Source organism: Plasmopara halstedii, assembly GCF_900000015.1.
Source record: "Plasmopara halstedii genome assembly, contig: Scaffold_614, whole genome shotgun sequence".
Classification (NCBI taxonomy): Eukaryota; Oomycota; class Peronosporomycetes; order Peronosporales; family Peronosporaceae; genus Plasmopara; species Plasmopara halstedii.
Genome location: NW_020187532.1, coordinates 2193988 through 2205341, shown reverse-complemented (window position 1 = coordinate 2205341; position 11354 = coordinate 2193988). Strand labels below are relative to the sequence as shown.

Sequence of the window (11354 nt, the reverse complement as noted above, 5' to 3'; positions counted from 1 at the left end):
TTGCTATATGACTGCCGATCTCACACACGTCAATGGGATCATTATCCCCGCCATATTTTGTATCAGGATCGACATAATGTGGATTTTCCCATGTCTGAGGTAGACAACCATAATTAACCAAAGACGCGCTGTGGTACATCCGAGGAGCGCCTTTACGTTCATCCTGCTTAATGGGGTTATATTCCTCCTCGCCTGCGATTTCCATTTTAGCACGCGAACCTTTTGCAATCTCATTGATAAAGTGAACGACAGAAACGTCGTTATTTTCTCGTGAACAATCTAGTGTGAGATTAGCATACAGAGGCACGTGGTGCCATGGTGACTGCTTCCGTCCAAGCTTGTCGTAGAAATAGTAACGACATTCGAGGGTGCCTGGATTTCCTTGGCAGCGCACGGTATGCTAACAATACAAATATAGTAAAAGACATCAATAATAATCACCTAAGCAAATACATTTTTAATCCAACACACAAGACGTTTGATAGTTGCTGCACATGATTTCCTGATACGCGCATGCAGCGTTGGACTGATGACCATTGCACTTTTCGAACCTTGCTATTGAAATGATGTACCTTCATAACAGCATACTTGGCAATCACCGGTACTCTACCGTAGCTTTTTCGTTTGAAATATACAGTGTCCATATTTGATAACTTCAATTTTTAAACCGCATTTTGTCATGGCGACGCTGCTGGACACGACGATGGAGGCGTTGGAACCTGAGGCGCACACGGATAATAATCTGCGTGTACCACAAAGCGTAGAACCCGAAACTGATGCTCCCGAAGACGAGGACGACGATGATGAAGATTTTAACTTTGACGCGCCTGTGTATTACGACCTTAAGAACCCGTCGTTCGAGCAATGCTATGTTAACAACGCAGACGGCTACTTTTCGCCTACTAAAAAATCATCTGCCAATTCCAAGGAATCATTTAATAAGGTGGAGAAAACTTGTGTATCAAAGCCTTCGGCTGCTGTTGCTTTCAATAAAAAATATGACTATGCAGGAAATACGAAGATGAATGGAGGTAATCAAGACGCTATTATAATTGACAAGACTATACTGGACACTACCATGGTAGATGCAGAAACTGTGGAGACCGTCTTGAACACGAGTAACTTGTTGGACGATAGAGATGAGAGCTTCGAGGAAGTATTTCGCCACTATGCATCGTCATCTCAGTCATCCGCCACGTCTTCGTATCTTCTCCATGATCTAGACACTTCTACACATAGCTCCACTCACAACAGTCGCTATTCTTCCTACGGCTCAGCAACATACAGTAATGGCGGTACGTCGAGCGGCAGCTCACCAGTATTGTCGTCATCTGCTGCTACAAGAACAGGAAGCGGGTCAGCGTACAATGGTGAACTAGCCGAAACCAGATTTCGAGCTGCCGATACTATTGTTTCGTCCAAACTGATGCAACCGACTCAGTCCTACTTAAGAAGAGTTCAGGCAGAGCAGAAGATGAGAGAACAGATTTATATGGAAGATATTTCTGTGGACGAAAAGCCGCCACGCGTGACGCAACCGAAAAGTCCGAAGCTTCATACAAAAACGCGACAAACAAATTCCAATGATTCGTCTCGAATGAGCAGCACAAGTCGAGAGTTGCTGAAAATTCAAGAAGAACGACTGCTTTTGCAGCTGGAAAAGCTGAAAATTCGCGAATTTCATGAAAAAACCAAAGTACAACGACCACCAACTAATGTACATCAGCGATCGACGAAGCAGCTGACGATTCCACAGACTCCACATTTTGAAGTCGACAATCGAATACGACGCCTGAAGAACAAAAGTGGCGCAAGTGATTTCGGACACGATCAAGTGCAGCCGCCGCTAGCTGCAGAAAAGCTATTGACACGTGATTTTTCGCTTTCATTGCCATCACATCGAGAAAATCGTCATACGGTCACGGTTAGTATCATTCAAAAGCCAGATGGAATTTGATGGATCTTATGTACTCTCTTGCACAATAATTGTAGACACCGCAGTCTCCCCATCTCCGTACTGCGTCGAGAGCTGCTCATCGTCCGCCGCCGGCGCCACTTTCACGTAAACAAGAAAAGCCTGCCATCTCGAGCAACACTCATCCTACTAATGGTGGCCTGACGCAGGTGGGTTATTTGTGTTCATTCTATCATTTGTTACATTAATTTGGTGCATCTTTCCATGTGAGACAAAAGCCCATGACTCCTCAACTGGAAACGAGTCGTCGGGCAGCCACGCATCATCGACCTATCAAATTTGTTGATCATGATGCAGAAGAGTTGGCAAAAAAGTTTCATGCCAGGCCTTTGAGCAAAAGTATTCTTGAACCGAAATTTTATTCTAACTACTCTCCTGCCAAAACCGACACTAAATCTCGTTCAACTCAGCCGACAGCAGTCACAGCAAGCCGATCAAGTGCCACCGTATCTGCTGCTGAGGTAGATCGTCGGTGTAAGATACGTGAACAACGACTGAAACTAGATCAAAGAGGTCCAACAGTTCAGCCTAAATCAGTGCCGCGTCCAGTTCGTCAACCTGTAATTCCTGAAACCCCACCACTTAAAAGTATTCAACTTCATCGAGAATACCAGGAGAACTTCCGTCGCAAGATTGAGGCTGAGAAAAAAGAGACAGAAAGACAGCGCCAATTTAAAGCGAATCCGATTCGTGTGGTTTCAAAACCTGTGCAATTTGAGGGATCAACTAAGCCGTTGACGGAAGTGAAGCCATTTCAGTTGCCTGGAGAGAGGTACGTAGATCAAGCGCGCGCACGCTTGGAGCAAAAAAGATTAGAGGAAGAAGAACGTCTAAAATCTTTGTGCACATTTCGCGCGAAGCCCATGCCTGTTTTTGAATCCGATAGTGTTCAAATTGTGGCAAGTAACAAACCTCTTACTCAGACTGAGTCCCCAATGTTGGCAACGAAAAGCCGAGCTGCAGAACGCGCTGCGTTTGAAGCAGCAGAAAAAGAACGTCGTGAACGAGAAGAAGCATTTCGTTTACAGCAAGAGGAACAAGAGCGACAGCAGAAAGAAGAAGAAATTAAGCATTTGCGCCGAAAGGAGATGATTTTTCATGCTCGTCCTGTGCCAGAGTCAAATATAACCAGTAGCAGCGGAATATTAACCGATTCTGCCTGAACGCTACATCAAGAAGGTAACGGCAGCACTTTGAAATTTATAGCTTCGCTGTCTCACAGACACATCATGATGCCAATATTTTTTGAGACGAGCAACCCGTCAAAGGGCAAGGTGAACTTCGCAAATTGTAGTACTCACCAATTGATAAAAGTCATAGCTTTGTCTTGTCTTGCCTGTCTTCTTATTTACTTGGCGTAGTCAAGATAAATGTTAGTAGAAGACAAAAGGATCATGATATGGATTATACAATACGTGTTCTTCCTGCTGTCATTTTTTATCTTTTGGTGCAAATGTGATGAGATTGTGGATTTACTTTCTCCCTTCAGCGACTTGAAGAACCTGGTGGAACAAGTAGCAAAAGACGCAGCAAAAGTTGATACTGTCAAAGTTGCTGATCGAAAATATCCATTGGCGTCTATCGAAATGGGCGCACTGGAGCAGATCTATCGAGACTGCGGCACGCAAGAATCCATTGCTTTGCGCACGTGGTGCATAGACACTGATGAAAAGTGGCATTTTCGTGAGTCAAGCGAAAACAAACGTCTGTGTCCGCGAGGTGTTACGACACATCCATGTACAGGCCGGATACTACATCGCAAAAGAAGTTTGATAGAGGAAGAAGTTGAGTACTTGCGGCCATGGGAAGGCATTCGTTGCGACGCTCTTACAGAGCCGACCACACTTACACATATGTACGTCAACAGTCTGTCCATGTAATCTATTCTGCTTTACATGGGGCTCTTGTAGCTATCTTCCACGACAGTCATTGCGATGTGAACTTGCCAAACTTGATTTGAGTGTCATGATTTCGCTTGAACAGCTGTATGTTGCGTCTTGGACCTTATCAAGCAACGACAAACTAATTGTTTTTCAATTGTAGCGACTTATCAGACAACGAGCTATTTGGAGGCTTTCCTGACTGGTTAGGCGATATGACAATGTTGAGACTGCTTAATCTTCGTGGAAATCATTTTTCGGGACATATTTCGTCGTCATTAGCTGGCAACGATGCTCTCGAATTGATGTAGATGCTCTTTATTGCACCAGTCAATCCCTGGACCTGATTACGTGAGTGTATGATCCAGCAATTTATCCAACAACAAGCTAACAGCGTCCACACTGCGCTACTTTGATGCTTTTCATCGGCTTCAACACTTGTCCGTGAGCTATCCATTCGTTGCTTTCTTCATATTAACATGTTTTGAGTGCCAGGGATCTTTCAAACAACAACATCGATCTAAGATTATCTAGCAGCTTGTTTATCAGCGAGTCCTTGCGAAGCATGTATCATTAAATCTGATTGCTTGCATCACCTCTTCTCCTGTATTTAACTACCGCTTTATGCCGAACCAGCAATATCAGCTACAATGGGTTTCACGGAGATCTTTCAATGTTGCCAGCCTTTAAATTTCTCGAGTCTTTGTGAGCTTCTATCTTAAATGCTGTAAGCTGCTAATTTCTTACTTGTTCGTGCATAGCGACGTGTCGAACAATTTTCTGACGGGAAATATCCCACCGCAACTTTCACTTTGGGGCCGTGAAGACCCTCACGACCCCGACGAAAACTCTTCTTTAGCCATCGTGTATGCAAGCTTTGTATTTTAATTCTAGGCTTCTCGCGCTGAAATATTGACCTAAATTGCTGCATGTGACAGTGACGTTTCAAACAACATGTTCACCGGGAATCTACCAGAGATTTCGAACCAGTCAGTCTTGCAACGCTTGTAAGTCGTCAGCGCATATTCTTATCAACGTAGCAATGATCGAAAATTTATCTTCTTTCGCTCCAGCAATGTACGCAATAATGGCTTCGGCGGACACATTCCTACATTTTCTCCGTCATTGTAAGATACTCACTGACACTTCCAGACTGACATCAGCCCTAATTATCCTTTTTTAGGCAGAAATTTGCAAGACCCGATGAATTTGACGGCAATATGTTTATGTGTCCGGTGCCCGCTGAGCTAATACAAAGCAAACTTTATTGTGTTTGTGGGGACGGCTTTACCGTCAAGTCGACAGTGCAGCCTTCAGTTTTTAAATCTGCTGATGCGACTGGTGCCTCAGAACATTTGGTGCTGGCAAGCGAATTTGCTAACCGTTGTGTACGATGCTCCAAAGGCTTTTACTCAAACTATAGTACTCGTCAACAGTGCCGCCCATGCCCACCTGGATCTGTTCCAGATTTAAATTCAGGCAAAAGAGCTGCCAGCTGCACATTTTGCCCTTCAGGTTCTTTTGCTATCGAGAAGGCTTCGCATTCGTGCACACCATGTCCACCGGGAACATTCGTGAACGGGACTGGTGCAACATCGTGTGACTTGTGCAATCCAGGAGAATTCGCAACACATCCGGGCTCTTCAAGTTGTACTGCTTGTGCTGTTGGGTCCTATGCAAATGTAACGGGGATGTCTGCTTGCACTTTATGTCCACCGGGAACGTACGTGAATGTTGAGGGCGAGGCGGCTTGTCGTATGTGCCCGATTGGTACGTACAACTCGGGTCGATCTGTTGGGTGCAGTTTGTGTCCAATTGGATCGAGTGCGCCGCAACTTGGTCATGTCAGGTGCTCCTCTTGTTCCCCTGGAAAATTCTATGATATCAACACCAAAGCCTGTACATTTTGTCGCCCAGGTACATACACTAATAAATCCGGGCAAACTGAATGCAAACTGTGTGAGAGCGGCACTGTGGCAGAAAAATTTGGCAGCGACACTTGTGCTCCTATAGCAGCTCCTGGATCGGGATACGATACTTCGACGACTTTAGTGAAGTGCAAACCAGGAACATTCAACGATGGCAAGTTGAGGACGTGTCAACCTTGTCCGATAGGAACTTTTGCAGCAAATCGAAGCTCTCGGACGTGTTTGTTATGCGCAAGAGGTAGCTATGCAGCCAATGTTGGCTCTGCACACTGTAAATTAGCGCCTCAAGGTTCGTTTGTCCGGTTCGAAGGTGCGAATCGAACAGAGCTCTGCGATCCCAACACCGTTACTGCAAAGGAAGGATCAACATTTTGTATTCAATGTGCGACGCCTTCATTTAGTTTTCTGCCTGGTGGCGTTAAGTGTGGTCTTGCTAGACCAGGAGAAGTTTACGATCACGTGAAGTGGCCTCGCTTAGCTTTGAGCTTGGCAGGTGTGGAGCTACGAGATCATGTTAACGCATCAAGTGATCAAGAATCACGACTCGAAGCACTCATTCACATATGGACGGAAATGCTGGTAAGCTATTCGGGTTTGAGTTGTGTGCTGCACGTGTTGCAAGTGGTATCCAGGCCAAATCATTCCACCCAGATTTTTGTTGCGGTTGAGCCGACCATTGGATCAGCAAACGAGAGTCAATTTGACCAAAGAATGAAAAATTATGTCGGCGATACTATACAGCATGTTGTTGAAGCTGCTAAAAAGACAACAGAAACTTTTTTGAGTAAACCTGATCTATCTCAAATTGACAACAGGGATAAAGAAAATGATGTCAATCAACTCAGACATCTAGTAAGATCAAAATTGTTTCAAGAAGCGTTGGTACGCCAGATCAATCGTGCTAATCTGATAAAGTGGCCGTTGTCCTATGGTATGGTCAACCTGTCAATGGTCGAACCTCCATTTAGCTCAACTCGGGCATTAAAATGCCCCTTTGGAACATATTTCTCGACAACGAAAGACTTGAACAAAAACGAACGCAAGTGTCTACCGTGTCCCATTGGATCGTATTCCAGAGTAAGTGGTGCTTTGCAATGTGAACTATGTCCTCAAGGATCCTTTTCATCAGAAAAAGGACAAAATTCATGTCATTCGTGTCCGCTCGGTGCTGATGCTACACCTGGCTCTTCGTTTTGTGTCAATTGCTCGTGGTTCACGTATGAATGTGAAGGTTTCTGGCAAGACTTGATTGCTACGATGTGCGGTGGTTTAGTGTTCTTGCGATTGCTGTATCAGAAACTTCGGATTCTATGCATGGGTGACCAAGCTGTGCAGCAACAAGACGAGAGCGCAGCGTTAATGACAGCCGTGCGTACTCATGGTCGTACTATTGATGATGTGCGGTACGCGCCCATGGTACGTGCACTTAGTATGTCGGATATTACTTCGTCTTACATTGGGGTATGGGACAGGGTATGATCTCAGCTGAAGCCATGTTTGGCAGCATGTGCGAGTCAGATAACCGTCTGTAATCACTGAAAGATCTAATATCCGGAGCATGTTGCCTCGATCCTTTTGTTTTTGTTTAGCACTTAAATTATTGAGAGAGACACAACTCATGATTTTGGTAATATTTGTTTTGTGGTATTTTTCCTAATATACCAAAAAAGAGACCATATTCTTGCTTAACGGTACGATTTCTACAACAATACTCAAGACCAGATGACAACGAACTTACCTGCAAAATAAGTTAAATTTCAAGAGCGAGACCTCAAAGTGTCCGAAACTCCAGCACACTTGGTCTTACTATAGATGATGAGGTTTAGGACTACAATTTGTCAACCACATTGTGAAACCTCCGGACCCCCTTCCTTCAGTTCCACTGATTCCAGTCGGCAAATTTACTTAAAGAGCGGAATGTTAGGGACACAGACTCCGGGCACGGGCAATTGGGGGAAATCGTTTGGGCAACGCACAGACATGGATAGTGTACCACTTTTTGAGCGTGAGCACCGCAACGACAGTCAGTTGGTACAACGTCTACAGAACGAACTAGCAGACGCTAAGCGATTTGTGGAGGCACAAGCGCGGCGACAGAACGATCTTGAGTATGTGAACGAAGATTTGGAGCGTCGTCTTGAACAGGAAGCGCTTGAGCGGATTACATTGGACGCTCAGAAGGCAGAGGATGAAAAGTAAGTAGCGAAGAATTCGTTTTTTTGTTATTTTGGTCATTACGACAATGAAAGATATCGTTTGGAACTCATAGCAATGTGATATGATAGACGGTGGCAACGGGAGAAAGTTGCATTGCAAGAGCAACTTCAAACGTGGGAAGCGCGATTTGAGGAAGAAACTCGACGTCGTTCTATGGCCGAAGAGAGACTTCGTCGGGCTGAGAAGGAGCTCTATCGCATGCATCAGAAAAAATATGACATTGAAAAGCAAGTGCGGCGTGAAGAGAGTGAGAAACGCAAACACGAGGCTGTTATCGTGCGTAGTCTTCAATCTGATTCCCAACGCGCGCAACTAAACGCTGCGAGTGGTTTCCTAGACCCGACAGTCAATCCGAAAGACGCTAAACCGGCGGCAGTACGCACGCGACAGGCGCTATCTTCTGCTATGGATTTTTTGGGAGTTTGAAGGTAACGATAGATCAAACTGCAGACGGAAAGTTTCAGCGCGGCAATGATTTTGCCGGAAGGTTGTATTATTTGCTGGGTCAAAAAGATGACCTTCACTCTCTGGTCAAGTCTCTTCAAAAGACGGGCTGGTTAGCGAATCCGGGAAATGGAAGCAGTGAAGAGAGTTTAAATGAGTAGGAGAGGAGCTCACGTCGTTGAAGAGTTGTGAGCTTAAATTTGGTGGCATGTATCATAGCAGAACATTACGGGAGGGGGTTCATTCGCCACTTGCATATAATTACTTTTGCCTCTTATCTTGTCCATTTAGACAAGTGTTCTTTATATTGCTAGGATTAAGTCTTGCCATCTGTTATAGCAATGTTAATATGGCTACCTTATTTCGCGACTGTTAAAGTAGTGAAAAGGAAATATTGCGTTTACGCTGCGTAAGAAATGACATGGATAATACTTCAGAATTGAGACTTTACTTTGCATGCGAATTGTGCGGTATGTGTTGTAAAAAGAGAGTGAAAAGCTCAGTTGAGTCAGATGTTATACTCCAAGCAAGCGAGATAATTCCAGGCTCTATACCACAATTTTCGGACGTTACTTTAAAGCGAAACAAACGCGCACAACAAAAAGACTGTACTGCTTCTTCCAAGCGACACCACATACTTCAATCGCAGGCATCCACAGAAGGTCTTCTTGCTGTCTTGTCGTCGCACAGTCTTTCACCACAGACGAAGCAATTGCATACCAGAAACATGCCACTTGTCGTCGACACGATTTATTCTCCAGTGATTACTTCAAAACATGCATGCCAGAGTTTTCTTGAGCCAGAGAGCAATACGCAGCCCAAACAAGCCGTTTTACCTGTCCAGACTCAGCAGGTTCTAAGCTGTTACTCTGACGCTCATTCTCCATACGACCGCAACATGGTGCAGTTTTCAGGTCTGTATGTCGTTCGTGGTCCTACAGCGCCGAAACATTTGCGATATACTATGGAAATTACGATCGCAAAATTGCACTTACGATCACGCTGTATCCAGCGATTTCAGAGCTTTTTCCTCCTACGAAAACGTCTCCTCAAGATCCTCAAGACTCGATTGCCATCTCGCAAAACATTATTGGACGAAACTCCGTTCATTTCGGCCAATTATGAACTTGTGGAATTTCTAACGCGTCCTCGGTCTATTCAGTGTCACGAATGTGAGTCGACATACCGTCAACTTGCTTCAGTGAAATTTCCGCGTCGGACTTTGCTATCTCCAAGTAGTCAAGATGTGCAAGAACGTTCTCAGCTGCTTGAGACGTTTCTTGACCATTGCGTGCAAATTGCTACGAGGTGGGCAGCTTGCCAGCGCAGCAAAAGAATGTTTGTTGCGACTCTAGGTACGTTCTTAGGGGTTGATCTAACGACTCTTCTGAACAATCAAAAGGAAGTTTTGGAAGTTCGTTGCGTCAAAGACGAAAAGAACGACTTGGCTTTGACCAAAGCGAATGATGGTGCGATGCTGTCGCCATCTCTTCAAGATAAGAGCGATCATGGTGACGATTTCAAAGATGACCGGCACTCAGAACCAAACTTTACCTTCATTTCCGACTTGTCTGGACATAACAACGTTAAGCGTAGCCAGTCGCATCGCTGACGTTTCTAATTCCTTGCGTGTGATGTTGCTCTTTACATTTTATTAAGCATCCTGTCGTTTTATTCACATTATTACATTGTACTTGTGTAACGAATGCCTGTTCACATATGAAAGCAATGTTTGTTATACATCACTATGAGGATCAAGTTTTCACTAGTGTAAGAACTAATTAAAGCTAGTTGAGGGATAACACGTATTTTTAAGCCTAGCGATGGTCAAAAGATACTTTAAGGTAAATCGTCCTTGTTGATTTATGTTCTGGGGCAGATCAAAGCAGCCCATATCCGCGATAGATATGACATTTCCCGGCAAGACAAAATTTGTGAGCCGCATGTAAATCCGTCTTGTCACAGGGTGATAAAATTTTTAGCCAAACACGCAGTGACGGGCTCACCATGCGGAGCATTGAATGTTCACAAACTGTAGTGAATAAGGTCGCTCACTTGTAAATGAGGTAGTAGAAGAGGATTTTAGTCTTTCATCTCCACCCCAGGTTGAAGTATTCGTAAGCCTTAGATAATTATTTTGGGGATTGAGGGAGGAGTCATTAAAAACAAAGAGATCACCAAATTGATACCAATAAATCACGAAGCGCAATATCCATTTTCAGTGGGTTCGTTATCGAGAATACGACGACGCGGCGATAGAAGACGCACCGCATATCAGGTGTTTGTTGCAAAAGTGGCCTGATTCCTGGAATTAATTATTGTGTGACACGCAAATGGCCGCCACCAAAGAATAGTATTATAGGCGCTTTCAGTCGTGCGATGCACGAAGAGGGTTTAATGGGAGAAAGTAAATCGTTCCACTCTGCTGTGTCAGGCAATTCGACCGCAAAAAGTAATAGATGAAAGTCTGTCACAATCCTGGCGCAAATGCAAGAAAGAATGTGCTGCAGAACAGCAAGTCCTTTAAAGTCTTTGATAGTTCTTACGCATAATTGAGTCAGTGATAACCCGAACTGCAGTGGTTACCTCTGGCATGGTGCTCATTGGCTGATTATCTCAAAATAGACTGAATACGCGCCAGCGACGTTCAACCATCTGATGTCAGGGCGTTAAGGCCACATCGTTAGATAATTCAAAAGTTTATTCGTCCATGATTGTGCAAAGCATGGGAAGTCAAAACTAAATATCGAAATGAACACTTGCGAACAGTGCTCAAATTTACGTGCTTGGACAGGTGCAGATTTGCGCTGACAAAATACCGATTTCTTGATGCTTCATTCGCAGGCATGGTCTGATACTAAGAGCTGGTTATATTTAGCTTAGCGTGAGCGTTGCAAGAATCAAGACTTC

General features: G+C 44.4%; 6 protein-coding genes across 6 annotated transcripts in view; 5 read left to right on the top strand and 1 right to left on the bottom strand.

Annotated features, from left to right (window-relative positions):
• Window positions 1–103, top strand: part of PHALS_12437 (Collagens (type IV and type XIII), and related proteins) — a gene marked incomplete at both ends in the record, with an annotated part of 1389 nt that extends 1286 nt beyond the window's left edge. Inside the window, one exon of the mRNA XM_024727984.1 lies at window positions 1–103. This exon is cut by the window's left edge and continues 1286 nt beyond it. Within this exon, the coding sequence (XP_024578506.1) occupies window positions 1–103 (103 nt within the window).
• Window positions 104–279: 176 nt separating this feature from the next.
• Window positions 280–644, bottom strand: PHALS_14597 (uncharacterized protein; the record flags this gene model as incomplete). Its single annotated transcript, XM_024727983.1, has 2 exons — window positions 280–400; window positions 472–644. 2 exons carry the CDS (start codon window positions 642–644, stop codon window positions 280–282), a joined length of 294 nt encoding a protein of 97 aa, XP_024578505.1.
• Window positions 645–679: 35 nt separating this feature from the next.
• Window positions 680–3138, top strand: PHALS_12436 (targeting protein for; the record flags this gene model as incomplete). The annotated part of the gene is made up of 3 exons (XM_024727982.1): window positions 680–1924; window positions 1993–2124; window positions 2194–3138. 3 exons carry the CDS (start codon window positions 680–682, stop codon window positions 3136–3138), a joined length of 2322 nt encoding a protein of 773 aa, XP_024578504.1.
• Window positions 3139–3345: 207 nt separating this feature from the next.
• PHALS_12435 (Tyrosine-protein kinase ephrin type A/B receptor-like) lies at window positions 3346–7315 on the top strand (the record flags this gene model as incomplete). The annotated part of the gene is made up of 11 exons (XM_024727980.1): window positions 3346–3830; window positions 3886–3960; window positions 4019–4162; window positions 4224–4295; window positions 4351–4422; window positions 4492–4560; window positions 4617–4721; window positions 4794–4862; window positions 4929–4982; window positions 5039–7199; window positions 7256–7315. 11 exons carry the CDS (start codon window positions 3346–3348, stop codon window positions 7313–7315), a joined length of 3366 nt encoding a protein of 1121 aa, XP_024578503.1.
• A 385-nt stretch (window positions 7316–7700) lies between these two features.
• PHALS_12434 (uncharacterized protein) lies at window positions 7701–8605 on the top strand (the record flags this gene model as incomplete). The annotated part of the gene is made up of 4 exons (XM_024727979.1): window positions 7701–7978; window positions 8069–8276; window positions 8338–8428; window positions 8514–8605. The coding sequence occupies 4 exons, from the start codon at window positions 7701–7703 to the stop codon at window positions 8603–8605; spliced, it is 669 nt and encodes a 222-aa protein (XP_024578502.1).
• A 260-nt stretch (window positions 8606–8865) lies between these two features.
• Window positions 8866–10056, top strand: PHALS_12433 (Phox homologous domain; the record flags this gene model as incomplete). Its single annotated transcript, XM_024727978.1, has 1 exon — window positions 8866–10056. The coding sequence occupies one exon, from the start codon at window positions 8866–8868 to the stop codon at window positions 10054–10056; it is 1191 nt and encodes a 396-aa protein (XP_024578501.1).
• Between the last annotated feature and the right edge of the window lie 1298 nt (window positions 10057–11354).